The 20,462-nt window shown below is 39.5% G+C and overlaps 1 protein-coding gene across 3 annotated transcripts in view; it reads right to left on the reverse strand.

The window, feature by feature from the left end:
- Positions 1 to 20,462, reverse strand: part of LOC100566394 (ephrin type-B receptor 5) — a 202,174-nt gene that overhangs the window by 14,259 nt on the left and 167,453 nt on the right. For all 3 annotated transcript variants that reach the window (XM_062971697.1, XM_062971698.1, XM_003227578.4), the window contains exons 8-13: positions 9,240 to 9,364; positions 7,605 to 7,767; positions 6,389 to 6,503; positions 4,974 to 5,029; positions 4,420 to 4,539; positions 3,700 to 3,947 (exon numbers count right to left, since the gene is read on the reverse strand). In XM_062971697.1, coding sequence (XP_062827767.1) covers positions 3,700 to 3,947; positions 4,420 to 4,539; positions 4,974 to 5,029; positions 6,389 to 6,503; positions 7,605 to 7,767; positions 9,240 to 9,364 — 827 coding nt within the window. The remainder of the gene's footprint in view (positions 1 to 3,699; positions 3,948 to 4,419; positions 4,540 to 4,973; positions 5,030 to 6,388; positions 6,504 to 7,604; positions 7,768 to 9,239; positions 9,365 to 20,462) is intronic.

Raw genomic sequence — 20,462 nt, forward strand, 5'->3', positions numbered from 1 at the left:
AATCTGAATCCCCAAGAGTTATTTCCAGGGATTGTGGGAGACTCTGGGGTGTTGCATAAAGCAACATGATCATGGCAACATGATCTAGAACAGTGGTTCCAAAACAGTGTTCCATGGAACCCTAGGGTTTCATAAAAGAATCGTAAGGGTTCCACAAAAAAACTTAAAATTAAATTTATCCAGGTTTTAAAATAAAACACCAAAAACAAATTTAGAAGTTGGATGCTGCCCCAGATTGACGTATTCAGTTCTCAAACATAAAGCCTAATTTCAAAACTAATTCAAGGACAGAAATGAAAGCATTTCATTAATCACATTAGATGTGGATCCAATATTTTCTTGGACCAAAATAAATGTTTGTGGTTATATTCAATATGTATTCTCATTTTTTCCAAACCTGCAATGTTACACAAAACACTCAGTTGAAAGCAGGAGAAACTTTTGTAATGCTTTGTAGAAATCAGGGATAGATGAAGGGTTCCACAGGAGTGGGAGGGAGACCTCTGAAGGGTTGCATGACCAAAAAGGTTTGGGAACCACTGATCTAGATGACTCCCAATCCTGGTTTAGAGAAATGTGATTCCCGAAGGCTTACAAATGCAGCAATTCTCATTTGAATGGAAAAAATGGGAGTCATGGGGATGTCTAATCAAAAGCTAGGCATGGAGGGGGAAGAGGGTTTTTTTTTTAATAACACTTGTCTCTAGGAAAAAGAAGAGACATTGGAATGGGTTAAAAACTCCTTGATCATCTCTACAGTGGAATGTTTTCAACTCCCTAATCTTTCCTCTTTTCAAAACTTGCTGTGTTATTTGTCTATATTCTTTACATGACAGTGACTAATGAAAGAAAACGTATGTGTGAGTACATTTCTGTTATATCACTGCATGCCTATACTGATCCGCTTGCCTGGAGCCATTCCTCATTCCTCTCAGCCAGCTATTTAGAAGTAAGGCTTAGCAGGAAAAAGGGGGAAAGAAAATGGGGATGACAGTCAGTAATCACAGGAAGCAGAACTCAAGCTAATGAATGGTCCCTAGACAAAATTATATTTTCTGCAGATTCATGGTAGAGTAGATACAGATGATCCACTAAGCATCATTGTGGAAGACTTTTGGAATAACAAAGTGAATTGGCCATTGGGTCTCTAGTTAAGTTCTGAGCTTGTCTCAAATTACTGACATTTCATGAGATCTAAGTATAGACTTTCAAACTAGTTACAGTTTTTAAGGTTTTATAATAACTTTTGGATACTATCATGAGAACTGGAAACATAATGAGTCAAACAGAATTACTGGGATGGTAACACATCTGGGTGTCCCCTGGGCAATATCTCTGTAGATGGCCAATTCTCTCATACCAAAAGCGACTTGCAGTGTATTCTCAAATTGCTTTGACATGATAAAAAAACTGGGATAATATCTCCTACATGGATTACCGTTAACTGGATTTTTAAAGAAAGAAAAGCCATGTCTGAAAACATTTATTTATCAATGATTTCCATAGTCCCTAAAAAAAGATATCTGATAATTGAGAGTTAAATGTAAACATTTTATTCCAGATTTTAGAAGATGGGTAAATCCTTGCCAGTACTGGGATATTAGGCTGTCTTCATAGCTGCCCCACCTTCCTCAGATTAGAAAATTATTGTTAGATAGTTTCATGTTGTCACTTTTGTTTTCCATATGGTCTATGGTGGTGCTAATCAGTGTGGTGGACCCAGGATTCGTGCCAGTCCCTGAGCAATTGGCTGGAGAGTTTACAGGAAAGGAAAAAAGAACTGTATCCAGTGGGAACAAATATGGTGCCAGTTCACATAGGAAAACATAGCTGGAAGTGTTTCACATGATAACTTGAAAAGCAGTTGTCTCTGGTTTTAAAATTAATAATAATAACAATAACTGAATAGGTGAGATATTCTCCCATCCAACTTTAATGTTAACTCCTTCGACTTTTGACCTCACCAATAAGAAATGAAAGTCTACCAATGTTCAAAGTTCTGCTGGAAAAATTTGGACACTCTTGGTTCAATATATATATATAATAGTTGAGTCCTAAAGGTTTAAAAATGAATTTAAATAAATACTTGAGTGTTAATTTTCAAATCAGAGATTACTGTGGAAATTAACAAGCAAACAAAAGTGACATGAATCAGAAAGACTGGTTTGTCCACTTATCTCCGGATCCATCTACATTGCTATATATCCAGTTTCTGAATCCAAGTTATCTGCTTTAAACTGGATTATATGGTAGAGTAGATTCATATAATCCAGTTCAAAGCAGATAATCGCGATTCAGAAACTAGATTATAGGGCAGTGTAGATCTGGTGGTTATGTAGTCCAGATATTAATGAGCCCTGAAGATTCTTGGCCTAAAGCTCAATTTTACTAGAATTTTAACAAGTTATTTCTAAACTGCAAAATCAGTTCTGGGAATTTGGTAAAATTTCTAATAGAATTACGATTGCATTAAGATTTAGATGGGTTGATGCACTACTTAAATACCTCTCTATATATAAATCAACCTCATGTATTAGTCAAAGGTTGGATTTAGGGCCAAAATTATGGATGTTGATATGATCCATGGATAAGTTGAGGGTCATTCCATGGAGAAGGGACTGCATCTATGCCATCTCAGGGGGTTAGCTACCCTGGCCACTGCTGTCATTATTTTTTCACCAATGCATTCAAAAAGGCCAAAGGAGGGATTGCAGTGGAGACAGTAGGGGGAGTTGTTGTGTCTTTGTGTTTTCCCAAGGAAGGTTGAGCTCTTGCCTTTCGCCACTCTACTTAGGGAACTCTTTTTAAAAATAAGTGTATACACTACCAACTGGTAAAAGTGCCACACTAATACTTGTAAATATACTGCATAGGATTCATAGGTTGATTGCTTAAACCACTACCATACTTAACATAGTTGTGCTATATATTCCTATTGATTACACGGGCATACTCCAAGCTTGAATGTACTTGAATCTAATCCTGCTGAACTTATACCACTTATTTAAATTAAATTATTATAACAATCAGGGATATAGGAGTAAAAAATGTTAATTGTCAATAGGTAACAGTCTAATAAAATACTGTACATTTATGGCTTCAAACTTCTCATGGTTTGGGAATATTAAACCCGGAAATTTACAAGAGAACTAGCATTTTCTTGTAGGCTTAAAAGAGATATATTTTAAAATCCCTATTCCGATGGGTCAAATTGAGCAAAAGTCAATAATATCTCTGGTGTCCATTACATTGATATATGCCAGAGTAATGTTTATAGAAGAGAGCCAGCATGATCAAGTGGCTGACCAAATTCAAATACCTGCTCATCGATAAATACCCTTTGGATGACCTAAGGCAAACTATACTCTTAGAGAAAGAAGGCAAAGGCAAATCTCCTTTGAATAATCTTGCCAAGAAAACTCCATGAAAATGTCACCATAAGTTGGAAACGACTTGAAGACATAGAGCAACAAGAATTTTAATAGTAAAACTACTGATATCCACATCGTTTTGAAAGATGTGGATATCACTATTGATTGTTTAATAATCAACAATAAGAAGACAATATTAATTAATGCCACTTTGAATAGTTTAAGGATCCATCTCACTTATTTGTGTATATGAATATAGATAAAATAACAGTGGTAGGGAAGATTGCAAAAAAGCGTAGAATAATTTGAAGAATAGAGTTTGCTGTACCCGTAGAAAGGAATCCAGTGAGCCATTCTCCATAAACTCTGTGACAATCATGACGGGTCGGCTCTTGGTGACCACACCCTCCAAGCGGATGACGTTCGGGTGCTCAAACTGTCCCATGATGCTGGCCTCGCTTAGGAATTCCCGACGTTGCTCATCGGAGTAGCCAGCCTTCAAAGTCTTGATGGCTACTGTATATTCTCGCTTCCCCGGAGGCTTCAGGCGCCCAAAGCAGACCTCTCCAAACTCTCCTACCAGTGATCGGGGATTGAGAAAACACCACATCAGGCAGAGGGAAGACCAATTCTATGATTCTATGATTCTATGATTCTATGGCGATCTATGTAATATTCAAGGTCTATAGTCAGTAAGATTGCGAGTTCGCAACTTTTAATGTCTCTAATGCCTCACTCTCCTATTCACTCTGCTTACATTCCTCAAACATTCAAAATAAAGCTTACATGATGAAGGCAATCAAATATAGCTTTAGCAAAGTGCTATTATAAATGTGGCTAGGGGGAAAACCCAGATGAACAGTAGGGCCATTTCTCTTGTACTCTTGCTGCCCAGGTGAACAAACTGCAACATTAGCTGAAGGGAAAGGAGAACATTTGAGAATCATCCTAGGAAAGTTAATTATTTTTTTAGAATCACAAGCATATGAGGCAAAACTTAACTGAAGCAGGATGGGACAGATGAAATGGGAAAGGATTCCTTTGTTACCTGATCCAATGACCTCCTCAATCTTGACAAAAGACACATCAATTTCCTTGGCAAATTCTCGGATAGCTTCATTGGGGTCTTCATAGGTGGAGGGATCAATGTAATATTTGACTCCAAGACCTGAAAAAGAGAAGAGATACTCCAGTGTCAATCACATAGCAGAGTTGCATAATAGAGAGCAGGATTAAATCATTTGATAATTTTGTTTGTGAGAGAAGAAAAAAAGCAAGTTTAGCAAATTTCATCCCACTGCAAGAAAGAGCTTGCAAACTGCAGTTTTGCAAAGTATTTGCTGTTCAGGACTTATTATGCTCAAAACTGACAGGTGGCCTTTTTGCACAGAAAATCTGTTTTGTGCACAAAAATACAATGTGCAAATTTCATGCAAAGTAAGTCCTAAACTGTGAAGATTTCTTATAAGTTCAGGATTTGCCTCAATTGAGTCCAATGATATTTAAGAAATGTATTTTTCCAAACAATTCTCACATATTTCAAATATTCTTTATATCGGTAGGAGAGAGACTATTACAAATAATAACTGCTGCACTACTTACCCCGGGTGGTGATGTATTGTTGCAGGCGATCTGTGTAGGGAGTCTCTCGCCTCTTACTGTAGAAAGAGGAAAGTCAAGAAAGATGGTTCATTTCAAAGAGGCTATAAGAGAAGTGGAGAAAGCTGCTGAGAAGGCTAAAAGATCAATGCTAAATGAAGTGCATTCCAAGTCATTTAATTTAAGACTTTTAAAAAAAGATTCTTAATAGCACAATCTGTGCATGACTACTCAAAAGTGAATACCACCTCCAATTGGCTGATCAATAAAATTGTTTCGTTTAGCTTCAAATGCCACCAAGTTCAATGGAGTTTACTTTCAGTCTAAAGTAGAATTGGAAAAAGGTAGTAAATGCTGCATTGTGTGAAAAAAGAAATATTTTATCTCTTTTTATAGTAACAGGACTTAAACTCAAGACATCACATAAGCCAGAAGGTAATGATGAGCAAATAGAAATCACAGAAGGCAGCACTAAAAAGGAGTGCCGTAAAAGCAGGCTTATTGTACTGGCCGAGTGGATTAGCTCTTTGAGACACTGCCAATCTTATGATTCTAGGTCTGGTATTGGCCAGAACCAACTACTGATGGAGTGGAAATACAATACTCATGGTAGGAGCTGGGGTTGTTAGATGTGAGTGTGATTGGTCTCTTTTGCCCCCTCCTAATGTTGCCTGTTTCCAATGTATTTCCAACTTTGAAACCTTGCATTTTCATCAATCTATGTACTTCTGCTGCCCAACAAAGGTGACTGAGAAATGAGGGGATACCAGTGGGTCGGGGGATGTTCTCATATCAAAGAAACATATACAGCTATACTATCACTGCTAATTAGCACTACACTTCAAAGAAGAGTATTTTTGCAGTCAAAATGAGGTATTGGGGAAGAGACACAAAGAGACTGAGATCTGCTAACTCAGTGGTTCGCAACCTGTGAGTCCCCAGATGTTTTGTCCTTCAGCTCCCAGAAATCCTAACAGCTGGTAAACTGGCTGGGATTTCTGGGAGTCGTAGGCCAAAACACCTGGGGACCACAGGTTGAAAACCACTGTTCTAACTGGAAATACATCTGGAAACAAGGCAGAATTGAGTAGTGGGAGGCAACAGGATATGACACATGCATATACATACCGAGATCACAAGCAAAGACATACAAACAAACCAAAACTTGCCACCTTTATGTTATTAGGCCTTAAAATGGCAAGGAGAAAGAGACAGCAGTGTTTGGAAAACAAGAAGCAGCATTCAACTTCAGAGAAAGGTGTGAAACAAATTTCTCAAAATGACTCCACCTGGATGAGACTCCCATGGAGATGCAGAGCATAGTATCTGGGGAACAGTTGTTCTACACTATATTGGATCTCCATACCTTGAAAGGTGGATATATGTTGATCACAAAGATCTGGGGACAGAGGACTCACCTCTTGAAGACAATGGCAAGGATGGCAATGGCAGCAATTACAAGGAAAGCCAGACCACCAAGTGCTGAACCCACAATAAGTGGCAGCCGGTCTTGTACCATCTCAGATCGTTCACCTAAAACAGAAAGGGTCATTCCAAACTATGTTCTCATTCAGAAAGCCCTTGTCTTTTTCACCATAAATACATCCATGAAACCAGGGCTGTAGCCAGAAAAAAATTTCGGGAGGGGTTTTGAAAATTTCGGGGGTGGGGGTGGATGGGTTGAACCCCTAGCACCCCCTCCCCCAGCTATAGACCTGTCAATATCTGCTTGAGATAGTGCCTAGAGGGACTCTTAATGTTTTGTGTCTCATAGACTTAGCATGGGGATTTGGTTAATCAGTTAAAATTCATGAGTAAAACAGGTTTTTTTTTAACTTGAAAAATTTGGGCGGGGGGGATTTGAACCCCTAACCCCCCCCCCCCTCGCTACAGGCCTGCATGAAACATCTACACATACCTTTCTACCCTGTTCAGAGCTCTGAGGGCCAGGAGCATTTCAAAACATTTCATTTCAAAGGTTTCTTGTTGTTTTGTGCCCTCAATCTCCAGGATAACTCTGCTTACAAAGAATTGGCCATATGGTTTTTCTATACCCATTAGAGTAATAAAGTTTTCCAAATGATGATTACAATGTATTTAGACAACAAGCAATTAAGAGCAAGTCTTTCTGGTTCCATGTTTTATGTGGTTGACCAAGTATAATAGGGTCCTATCAAGTCCTTCAGTTATCAGGACAGAAATACATTCACATACTGGACTGTGTCTCTTGCTGTAAGTCTGTCCACTGCCCAGCATAATCGTATCAGCATCCTAATATTCACTTTTAATCAATCTATTTCCCCAAATCCTTCCTCAATCTCACTATTTTGATGACATTTTGATGGCCTTGCACTTCCCCACAAGATAGATGGCAATGCAATAGAACATTTTTATGTAAACCTCAATGAAATAACCAGATATCTTTTTGAAATAGCATGCCAGCATAAGGGGATCTGTGCTCTAAAATAAGGCTAGACAACAATGAAATGCATTTATCTGTGAGCTATAAGAATGTTGCAAAGGTTTATGAAGCATGAGCAAAAAGGTGACAAACAACAATCAGAACTTCAGATCAATAAGTGCATGAGAAGCAGACAACGTTAGATTTGAAAGGTCATGAAGTACATCACTTACCTCCCACCAGTGTCTGGAAATACATCTTTCCGCTGTATGGCCCATAACCCACTGCTGTCCGTGCTCGCACCTGGAAGGCATATATCTTCCCTGGGCTCAGATTGGAGATAGTGGCCATATTAGTCTCACTGGTGAGGGTGAATGAATTATCCTCGTCTTCTGACTAGGAATCAACAATCAATAAAGAAAAGCTGAGAAACATAATTGACCTCCCTCTTATTCAGCACTAGTTTCCATCCAGGCTGCAAAATAATTTTGCTATCAGTGAACAGCTCCATCCTGCACTTTTGATCTGATCCTGAGTCTGTCCAATAGCCCTGCTACTGTATTTCGGTGTTGAAGTGTAGACAGATAACTGAAGGAGAAACAAGGCATCATTTGCATTAAGAGATGGAAGAATGCTGCCATGTTAAATTATGCAAAAATTGCTTAAAGCATACTCTGTTGTGTTCAAACTTTTACCAACAGGAAGCATGCTTTCTTGCTATTAAAAGCCTGTATGTATATAACCTTACTGGAATGGAAGTAATTCTCTGTATCATTTGGGAGCATGAAAACTCTGAAACAAAATGTGGTAGGAGAGACCTACACTGCTACCTCCAAAGCCACTGCTGTCCCACTCAGGTAATGGAGCTGCTCTGGTGTGGATGGATACTATTTTTTGTAGTTTATTCGTTCAGTCGCTTCTGACTCTTCGTGGCCTCATGGACCAGTCCACGCCAGAGTTCGCTGTCGGCTGTCGCCATCCCCAGCTCCTTCAAGGTCAAACCAATCACTTCTACCATCCATCCATCTTGCCCTTGGATACTATTAAATTATACCATTCCCATGGTTGCTCTTCCCAGTTCCTTTTTTTTCTGAAATTATTCAGAAAGAAGCCACATGCCACTAGCTCCCCAGTTACCTGCTAAAGTAAGTTAGGAACATGTTTTTTTCAGACAAAAGGACTTAATTCCATCAGTAGTAAGTTCACATTCCTACCAGCAGTAAGAACCCTTACAAGCTATAGTTCTGGAAGACTGCTGCACTTCATTTTGAATAGCCTTTGAAACCAGGAGTGGCTGCTTGGGCTGTCTGAACTGCCTGCACTTTTAAATGAGTAATTTCACTCCATTTTTCAAAGTTTTTATTCATGTATTCAATGTTATAAATGTATTCATCCATTGTGCATTGCCATGGACTCCCTGGTGGGTTGAGAGGAAAAGTATAAATGCTTTAAGGTAGGTAGATGAGTGGGCAGGTAGATAAATCACTTAGAGATATGTAACCTCTTCTAGAGCAGGGGTTAGCAGGCTTTAGGCTTCCAAAACAAATTTCCCCTCATACCCTAGAATATTACTGCTAAGAGTACATGCTTTGAATTAAATAATTCTGAATCCAGTATTTGCTCTGAGTACCAGAAATGAACTGAGGTCAGAATTTTGATACAAAAATCTACCCCAGATATCACTATCAGTTCTCCAGTTAAAACTAAAGTACCTTCTTACACGTCAAAACAACAATTTCCAATGTTCAAATCTTTGTTTTTAACCTTGATCTCATTATCTTACAGCTACTTTTGGCTCTTCTTATCCTGCTGCCCAGAATGACCACCCCGAACTGCAAAATAACACCTTTTTTTGCCACAAACCTTACCTTGTCAAAATAGCGCAGTTGATAGTCCAAGATGATCCCATTTGGTTGATCGGGCTGTGGCCAAGATAAAGTAATGCTACTCATTGTTCGACTCACTTGGTGCATCATGGGAACAGCGGACGGGACTGCAAGTGAGAGAAAGTTAGGAGTCCTGAGATAAAGGGGATCAGGGAAAGAAGGGTGATGCATGTTGAATTTGCTTGTGGTCAGTAGTCTGTGACATTATAAAGAGCCCTACAGTCATCTATAAAGTGATCACCACTAAGTCTCACTGCGTACTTGGTAACTCTTTAAGAGCAAATATGTACATTGCTGAAGATAGTGGACCACAAATGATGTAAACAAATTTTATTGGACTTGACAATTTTGAGCAAATTAGCGTTTTCATACTTCCTAAAGTTTGTTCATAATGATGTGTTGCCATCCACGAGCATTTTCGTATTTGCAAGACCCTTAAACATTTCAAAGAAATAGCATTACCTAATGCAATGATGATGATTATCCCTAAGACTCACAACTTGATACAAAACACATGCTGGCTCGACACTGCAGTTTGACACTTTAACTTCTGTGGCTCAATGCTATGGAATCCTGGAAGGTGGACTTTGGTGAGGCACCAGTACTCTTTTTTTATATATATAATGCTCCTGTTTTTCTGTTATTGTTTATGCACTTCTATGTATTATGTGTGTACTTAGTATGTTCATATTTTATATTTTAGCTATGTTGATTGGACCCGTCCCCATGTAAGCCACCCCGAGTACCTTCGGGGAGATGGAGGTGGGTATAAAAATAAAGTTGTTGTTGTTGTTATAGCTAAAGACCTTTAAAAACCACTGCTCCCAGGATTCCAATGTGATATATGAGTATGACCAGGATTCTAAGGTGATATGTGACAGGTCTTCTATTTGAGATCTGGCCAGCACTTCCATAGCAAAACATGAGAAAAGCAAAGAACCAAATTAGGATAGATTCAAACTTGTTTCAGCTCAAGGATGCAGCTACAGAACTGGAATCAAATCAGTGCAGGGCACTGGGGTTATGGGACTGTGGTGGCGCAATGGGTTAAACCCTTGTGCTGCTGAATTGCTGACCTGAAGGTTGGCAGTTCAAACCCATGAGACGGGGTGAGCTCCCATCTGTCAGCTCCAGCTCCAGCCAATGTAGAAGTTCGAAAACATGCAAATGTGAGTATATAAATAGGTACCGCTTCGGCAGGAAAAGGCAAAGAGAGCTCCAAGCAATCTTGCCAGCCACACAACCAGGAGGTGACAACGCAGGCTTCTTGGTATGAAAATAGAGAAAAGCACCTCCCCAGAACCAGAGATGAGCATTGCCTCCAGAAGCCGGAAATGAAAGGAGAAGCTTTTGTCTTTGTGTGTCTCATTGTACATGATAGTAAAGGTATTGAATGTTTGCCTATGTATGTAAATGCTGTAATCAATTATGGGGAGAAGGGAGGAATATAAATAAAAGTGTATTATAATGTATTATTATTCTACATAATATCCAACATCCCTAGGTCAGATTGAACATTGTTCCATTGTCCAAGGGTCAGTTCGCAGAGTCTTGTGCATTTTCACCAGTTAAGTTTGTATTCTAACCCTCTGCAAAGATGACACACCAGCTGTGAACACCACTCCTGGCTTGCTTCCACAGAAATATGTGCATGCTACCTTTAAGATGTTTTGCTGTGGTCAGGAAAATCACACTGGTTAGATTTTACTCAGATTCTAGGGGTCCTACTCAGTGCTTGTTTGAAACCTGAGCTTGTCCGCCTTGCAAACTTTCATTAAAAATATATATATAACAAAAAGTCATTTCCCAGCCTTTTTGGAATTTGAGTCATGAGATAAAACATATCACCCTGTCATTTTTTCCCCAAGGAAGAAACCTGTTACTGGCTTTTAAGTGTTTAGCCAATGAATGAAGTCCTGAAATCTTGTTCCATGGAGTTTTAAATTAGAGAAGTCTGCTTCTTGCACTTCCCCTGGGAAATGCTGCAATGTTGGAAGAAAGCCCTATCTGAAGAAAGTCAGGCCTGTTTTTAAAGATCTTCCAACAAACTGGAAAAACCACAGAAATGAAATGACGAAATGTAACAGAACAAAATACCCAGCGAAACCAGGACAAAATGCCTTGATGACATATTCAAATTATTAAGATTTAATGCCCTATATATGGTTGCTTCGCTCCAATATTTTTCATCTTTACTGGTAATATTTTTCAGGTAAGTATTATTCATCTTTGTTGAGTTTCCATAAAAAATTAAGCTACATTTCTTCCTCCCTAGGCTTTCTGAAGATGAACTAGGTACTACTAGAAGGGAAAGCAAGAATAGAGGTTAGAAGGCTAGGCATATAAAAGCTCACTGAGATAACACAGATGTTGCTGTGGATCTTAGATATTTGTAACTCCATGGTTACTTCCCTCAAACTATGTGATCAAACATATAATTGCATTCGTCTTATTCCTAAATGTGTTGATTAGATTTATTTGTATTGATTAAGAATCCAACATATTTCCGACTACAATGTAATTCATTGTAGAGTCCCAAAATGTGTAGAGGGGAGAATGGTCAAAGAGAAACTCAAATGATTTAGGGAGGTTGATATTAAAGGTCTTCCACATATTATTGGTACTTGCTTTGGAAGATATATTTTTCGTACAGAAGAGATCAGGTTTCAAACTTCAATAGGTATTAATGTGTTACGGCGGGGCTTCTTAAACTTTTTCCACTTACAACCCCTTTTCGCCTGAGAAAGTTTTACATGGCCTCGGGTATACAGGTGTATATAAAATAGGCATAAAAATCTAACATTTGTGGATACTAAATCAGCATATGTAAGTTCTGCTTAACAGGCTGATTTTCGTTTTTGTGGAGTACTGCTGATGCATCTTTTGCAGAGCCCACTGTAAATACTGCATATTGTTGCTAACAGATTATGTAAATGGCTGGCATTCAGAACTCTTTGGCTGACATCAAATTTTTCACAACCCCAACACTGAACTAAGGAAACCTCATTTAGGGTTAAGACCCATATTTTAGGAAGCAGCGTGTTGCCACCAAACAACTAAGAGTCTTGAGATACTTTCAATGCCACAAGAGGAGAAAACAACAGTAGAAAGAATTAGTATAGAACGGAAAACTGCAGTACCCCCTCCCCAGCTTAATGGACATGGGAATAAACAGGGAACCCCCACCAAGCCTACTCTTGAAACTGCCCTCACAGGCAACAGCAGACTATTGTAAAAAAAAAAAAAGTATTTTATTGTCATCCAGCAGTCAAGATAGCTTGATACCCGACATGAAAAGCTGCTAAGAAATTCATGCATCATACAGTTGAAAGGGGCATTACGGACCACCAATCCCCTTTTCTGTGCAGAATCTCCAGCTAAAGCTTCCCCCAGCAGGCAGCTGTTTAGCTTCTTTTCAAAAATGCCCAGAGAAGGAGACCCCACCATCGCTCTAGCCATCTGGTTGCATTGCTGAACTACTCTTACTGTCAAAAGGTTCCTTCTAATGTTCAATTGAAGTCTACCCTACTATAACCTAAAACCATTAGGACTGGTTCTACTCTCTAAGGGTGCTTCCAGACAGACCTAAATTCTGAGATTAACCGGCATTTAAAATACAGGTTCATCTCAGGATTTAGGTCGCATTCGACCTCATCAGACTGACAAAATTGCCAGTCGTACAATGCTCCCTTTTCATTTGTGGCACAGACCCCACCGGCTCCCATCCCACGACATAGGCTCTGTGGCGCAAGTGAAGAGGGATCGTTGTAAGCCGCCATGACAGCAACATGGGAGGCTTCCTATGTTGCATAGTCAACAACAGGGGAAAGCTGGGCAGAGGATGCTGCTTCCATTTACAGGCTTCTCTGGTAAATGCTTTAGGGTTATGGAGGGGGGGATGGCAGTGCCATCCCAGTTTTTCAGGCTCCTGGAGCCTGAAAAAACAGATTTGGGTGGAGATTGCTAGATCTTTGCAGGCGGTTTTTTTTTTTAACAAGGAGCAATCCTGGAAATCCAGGATTATTCTGGGTTAAAATGGATTAGCCTGAAGCATTGTTTGGATGCCTCAGGCGAATCCAGAAGCAATCATGGAAGAGTGCTAAGGCAGCAGAAAACAGGCCTGAACCCTCCTCTCTATGAAACATTTTTAGATACAGTAGAGTCTCACTTATCCAACGTAAACGGGCCGGCAGAACGTTGGATAAGCGAATATGTTGGATAATAAGGAGAGAGTAAGGAAAAGACTATTAAACATTAAATTAGGTTATGATTTTACAAATTAAGCACCAAAGAATCATGTTATACAACAAATTTGACAGAAAAAGTCGTTCAATACACAGTAAAGCTATGTAGGAATTACTGTATTTACGAATTTAGCACCAAAATATCATGATGTATTGAAAACATTGACTACAAAAATATGTTGGATAATCCAGAACGTTGGATAAGCGAGTGTTGGATAAGTGAGACTCTACTGTATTGACGAAACACAATTTTTCATCACTTGGTCTTCTCTTTTACCTTTCCTGATATGTTTTGTTCTCCATAACTGCTACTATTTGTGCTGCATTTTTGAACCTGCTCTAATTTGTCTCTATCCTTCTTAAAACGAGGCACCTGAAACTGAATGCAGTATTCCAGACGGGCCTGACCAGTTCAGAATACAGTGGGATTATTACTTGCCTCAATTTGGAAACAATATTCTAAAACAGCAGTCAGCATCTTTGCTGCAGCGGCACACCGCTTGCCTATGTTCAATGTGTAATCAACCATAATCCCAAAATAGTTTTCACATACAGAACTGCTGAGCCATGGATTCCCTATGTTAATCCTGCGCATTTGTGTATTGTGGCCTAAATGTAGAATTTTGTATTTGCCCATACTGAATTTCATTTTATTAATTAGAGCCCGCAGTGGCGCAATGGGTTAAACCCTTGTGCCGTCAGGACTGCTGACTGACAGGTCGGCGGTTCGAATTAGGGGAGAGCGGGTAAGCTCCCTTTGTCAGCTCCAGCTCCCCATGACATGAGCAAAGCCTCCCACAAGGATGGTAAAACATCAAAACATCCGGGCGTCCCCTGGGCAATGTCCTTGCAGAGTTCCAATTCTCTCACACCAGAAGCGACTTGCAGCTTCTCAGTTCTCTACTGTCATGAATTTTTAAAATTCATTTTTGCTCAATTTTCTAATTTATCGAAAGCTTTTTGAATATTGTTCCCATCTTACGATGTATTAGCCACCCCGTCTAATTATCTGTCATCTCCAAACATGATAAGGATTCCTCCTCCTCCATCATTGATAAAACTATTGAAGGTTCATTGGCATAGGTGACAATTCTGAGGCAGTATAAATGACATCACATAATTCCCACTATTACTATAATACAATAAACTAGTAAACATGATCAAAAGATAGGTTTCACAGGATTTATTCTTGACAAACCCATGTCAGCTCCTATCACTGAAATGTCACCAAAATACTTGCAGACAGATTCTTGTATAATCTCTTCTTCCTGTTATTGAGGTCAGGCTCACTGGCCTGCAGTTTCATAGATCTTTCTTGCCCTTCTTAAAGAGAAGGGGAAAATCCCTGCAACCTCCCCTGTTCTCCTTTTAAAAATGATGACTTATGCTTCATGGAGTACATCAGCAAGTTCTTTCTGTACTCTGAGATGCCATTCAAATGGCTGTGCAGATTTGAACTCATTTAGCTTAGCTAGGTGATTCCTGATTAACTATCAATCTTGATTTGCAATCTAAATTCCTTGCCAAGGTCTCTGCTGCTGTACATAAGCACACAGTTCTCGTTTAGGGAGAAAACATGCAAATAGGTATTGAGTAGTTAGGCCTTTTCACTGCAGTCGGTCAGCATTTTATCATTCTTACTGAACCATCCTCCTCCTGTTAACTTGTCTTGAATATACCTAAACCTTCCCCACCCCTGTACTTTTGATTTGTTGTGTTTTTTGTTTTGCTTTGTTTGCTCCTTCCTGCATTGTATGGATCTGCACTGATCACAGAATGCAGTTCGAACTCATTATATGGCTGTGGAGGTCCAGCATTAGCTCACTTTTAGCTTCAACATTCCTTATAGTAATCTTGAGAGCCAGTGTGTTGGAGTGGTTTGAGTTTGAGATGTAATTCTGGAGAATTCAAGGTTTGAATCCCTGCTTGGCTACTGAAATCCCCCCCCCCTCAATTTATCTTGCTAATCTGGCCTTAAGGTCACTATAAATCAGAAATGACTTATAGAAATGACACAACAACAAATACTATTCCTGTAAGCGTGGGCTACGCATATGTATTCTTTGGTGATCTGTCCTTCTTTCCATTATTTCTTAGATGAAGACCAAAAGTGTGGCATTCTCCCATCTTTCAACCAAACTAGCTCTGTTAGACAGAGGATGAGGCCACACAGCTGAACAAAATCCCACATTATCTGCTTTGAACTGGAATGTATGGCAGTGTGGCCTCAGCCCAGTTCAAAGCGGATATTGTGGGATTTTCTGCCTTGATATTATATGGCTGTGTGGAAGGGCCCTAAGCTGACTGATGCATTTATTATGATGACGAAGTACACAGGACAAGGAAAGCTAAACCAGAATATTTTCTAATTAAAATAAAATATATAATCTGTATCTCTGCATTTCAGATGGGAATCAAATAACAATGCACCATCTATTACACACTCATAAATATGTAATTTTTTACCATCAATAAAAAAGTTGACGCAAGAAACAAAAATGCTACTACCAGAAACTCTTCTGTGTGATAAATTACCATCATCAACAATACCATTGCCACCATTATATGTACATTATAAATTATGAATATATTATAAATAATTGTAGGTTATCATTATAAATATTCCAGCATTACATATGTCTGCTTTACATGGTTTCTCTCTCACCACTTGTTCTGGGAAAAAAAATCTGCAAGATAGTTTCAGCTGAGAGACAGAGGCCACACTGCCAGGATCTGATCCCAGATTATTTATTTATTTATTTATTTCAATCATTTATACCCCGCCCTTCTCACCCGGGGGGACTCAGGGCGGCTTACAATTGGCAATTGATGCCGTTACACTGATATACAATGAACTAAAAAATTAAAACAGTTATAACAGTCATAAAATACAATATACAAAGTTTAAAACAATGCAAAGTGCCCATGCCATTCCTTATGTACCAGACCTTATGCAAGAGCCGTAATTCAGACCACGTCGAAACCAACACATGCTTATTCTTCGAATGCCTGCGTACATAGCCAGGTCTTCAGTTTTTTTCTGAAACCCAAAAGGGATGGGGCCTGCCGAATGTCACTGGGGAGGAAGTTCCACAGCCGGGGAGCCACCACCGAGAAGGCCCTGTCTCTCGTCCCCACCAGCCGTGCCTGTGATTATCTTCTTATCCCAGATTATCTGGCAGTGGAGATTCATATAATCCAGTTTAAAGCAGATAATATGGGATCAGATCCTGGGATATAGGGCAGCGTAGAAGGAGCCAGAGACTATTTCAATGTAAGGTTTGTAAGTGAGCAGGGCTTTGAGCCTGAGTTTATTCATCCCACATCTAGCACTCTATTCTACTCACATCTATGCTTACTGCTCAAATGGTTCTGAGATTGAAACACAGTACAGGCATACATCAGTTAAAAAAGTAGAATGTACTCTTGAGGATTACTTCTTCAAGGGAAATTCAGTAGCAGATGCAAAAATGATATGGAACAAATACAGATAGGTTGCTATGCCACATGAAAAAGAAGAGCATCATATTTCAGTAAACATTTTATTTTAAACTAACAACACATGCATGTGAAATGGAACAACCAGATTTCAAAATACACCCAAGGATGTCATTTTCTTTCACCAGACTCCATTTTTAATGATATCCAACTGAAGACTGAATTTATAGGTAAATACTGGGGTTAGTTGGTGAGGAGACTTTTCCATTTTCTCTCTGTCCTACATTTCACACATGCCAAGCAAGGAAATCTAAAAACAAATGTTGTTTACCTTCCCTGTTGATTACAGGCACACACTGCTACAGTACAGTTGCTCCCCATATCCATGGATTGCATATCCACAGATTAGAACATCCATGGCTTGATAATATTCCCCTCTCCAACCCCCCCCCCCCCAAAAAAAAACCCAAAAGCAAACCTTGGTTTTGACATTTGATATAAAGGACAGCATTTTTCTATATCATTATATTTAATGAGACTTGAGCATGCACAAAGGATCCTGGAACCAAAAACTATTAAATATCAAGGCCACACCAACCATTACCTATAATACAATCCTGTTTTTTTCCTAGCCCAGGCTCTGTTTATTGCATTATTTAATGTAGATATGATAGTATTAGGGGCCGTGGTGGCACAGCATGTTAAACCGCTAAGCTGTAGAACTTGCTGACCGAAAGGTCGGGGGTTCAAATCCACAGGACGATGTGAGCTCCCGTTGTTAGCCTCAGCGGTTCAAAGACATGCAAATGTGAATAGATCAATAGGTACCTCTTTGGCAGGAAGGTAACAGCACCCCATGTAGTCATGCGAGCCACATGACCTAGGAAGTGTCAATAGACCATGCCAGTTCTTTGGCTTAGAAATGGAGATGAACACCAACCCCCAGAGTCGGACACAACTAGACAATGTCAAGTGGAAACCTTTACCTTTACTTATGCTGCTATTATTTTATTATGACACAGCAAACAAGATAGATATGCTGGATTTCATATCACAAAATCACAAGCCGAACACTTCCCAAGTGTCTAGGACTGTGTGATGTATTTTCGGATGATGCGTGCAGATTACAGTAGGGAGGCCTTTCGCAGTTGGCAGATCGTGATTTTGTCAATGTCTATTGTTTCCAAATGCCGGCTGAGATCTTTTGGCACGGCACCCAGTGTACCCATCACCACCGGGACCACGTGCACTGGTTTCTGCCAGAGTCTTTGAAGTTCAATCTTGAGGTCCTGATAGCGGCTGAATTTTTCCTGTTGTTTTTCGTCAATGCGACTGTCACCTGGGATGGCAACATCAATGATCCAAACCTTTTTCCTTTCCACAACTGTGATGTCTGGTGTGTTGTGTTCCAGAACTTTGTCAGTCTGGATTCGGAAGTCCCACAGTATCTTTGTGTGCTCATTTTCCAATACTTTTGCAGGTTTGTGATCCCACCAGTTCTTTACTGCAGGGAGGTGGTACTTGAGGCATAAGTTCCAATGAATCATTTGGGCCACATAGTTGTGCCTCTGTTTGTAGTCTGTCTGTGTAATTTTCTTACAGCAGCTGAGGATATGATCAATGGTTTCATCAGCTTCCTTGCACAGTCTGCATTTTGGGTCATCAGCTGATTTTTCAATCTTGGCCTTAATTGCATTTGTTCTGATGGCTTGCTCCTGGGCTGCAAGGATCTGTCTCCTTCTTCAGGGTCCTATTTGCTGGTATTATTATTATTATTATTATTATTATTATTATTATTATTATTATTCACCATTCTCCCAAAACCAATGCTGATAAAAGACTTCAATTTAGACAAAGGATGAGAAAAAAGAGAAATAAGCCTGCATAAAAAGCCTTTGTAAGAGGGAGCTTCACAGCCAGAGGTTTTGTTAACTAATTATGCCTATAGTAAGGGATTCCAAAGATATATATGACATACTGGATAATGATCATGATCATGATCATCATTTTTATTTATATCCCCGCCTTTCTCCCATAGGGACTCATGGCCATACTATGTATTCACGAATCTACTTTCTGAAATTTCTTGACATGTGAAACAGTGCTTACTGATGTTTCATTTATTATAGATGGAATTGTTACTACCTACAGAGAAAATGCCTGATCACTGTGTGCCTGAATGTCTTATTCTTGCTAAGGTTAAGGCATTTAAATGAGAAAAAGAGCCCCTTGTAAGTCAGGTAGGAATTCTGACCAATGGAAACTTCACATTCACATTATTAACCAGATCAAGAAAATACTTGCTGCAAACCTCTTGCGTGATTATATCTTTTCTTTAATTTAAAGAGGCTTTGAGGCTTTACTGTACACTTTTATATTTGGTGTTGAGAGCACATACGGCATAATGAGTGAAAGCTATGAGTTGAAAACTTCTGCCCATCCTAAATCCTAGTTGAAAAATTTACAGGGGGAAACATATGTAAAAAAAAAAAAAACCCCAAATCTTTCTGTATGCTTCAAAACGCAGTATATAAAATTTTATGTATTCTTGCTGGTTCCGTTTATATGGATTATGTCCATGCCAAACCTTTTTAACAGTTTGTTGAAATTGTCTAAATGAATTTACCACAAGCAGGCTAGAATCCTACAACTGTCATATTTATATCTCACCAGTTTGTCCATGGAACCCAGCTTCACGTACATGATGTATATCCCCCACCCCAACCCTTATCCGTACCACCACTCTATGGCTGGATCTACACTGCCAAATAGTTCAGTTTATGAATCCAGGTTATCTGCTTTGAACCGGATTATATGAGTCTAACCTAGTCCCTGGTCTCCAGAACTGTAGTCCAATGCTCCAACAACTACATCAAACTCCATGGAGCCCCCAGTTGCGCAGTGGGTTAAACCCTTGTGCCGGCAGGACTGCTGACTTGAAGTTTGAGTTGCTGACCTGAAGGTTGCCAGTTCAAAACCAACCCGGGGATGAGCTCCCTCTATCAGCTCCGGCTGCATGCGAGGATATGAGAGAAGCCTCCCACAAGGATGGTAAAAACATCATGACATTCGGGCATTCCCTGGGTAACATCTTTGCAGATGGCCAATTCTCTCACACCAGAAGTGACTTGCAGTTTCTCAAGTCGCTCCTGACATGAAAAAAAAAAATCAAACTCCACGCTACATTAAACATACAACTTTCAGCAAAACATCACCCTTTGGAAATAAATACTATTGTAAGTATGTCTGGATCTACACTGCCCTATATCCCAGGATCTGACCCCAGATTATCTGTGGTCCAATTCAAAGCAGATAATCTTGGATTAGATCCTGGGATATAGGGCAGTTTAGGTTCAGCATATGTGAACCGTAGATCTGGATCAGAACACATATAGATGGAAGAGGTCCTATTCTTTTTTAGTCTAAAAATAAAATTTCCCCATGGAGGGAGGATGCTGATAAAGAAAAGAAATCTCGTTGGTGCTAATGGATTTTCTCCCCCCTGTGTATGTGGGAGGGGGAA

The sequence above is a fragment of the Anolis carolinensis genome, chromosome 2 (genome assembly GCF_035594765.1).
Source record: "Anolis carolinensis isolate JA03-04 chromosome 2, rAnoCar3.1.pri, whole genome shotgun sequence".
NCBI classification, from domain to species: Eukaryota; Metazoa; Chordata; class Lepidosauria; order Squamata; family Dactyloidae; genus Anolis; species Anolis carolinensis.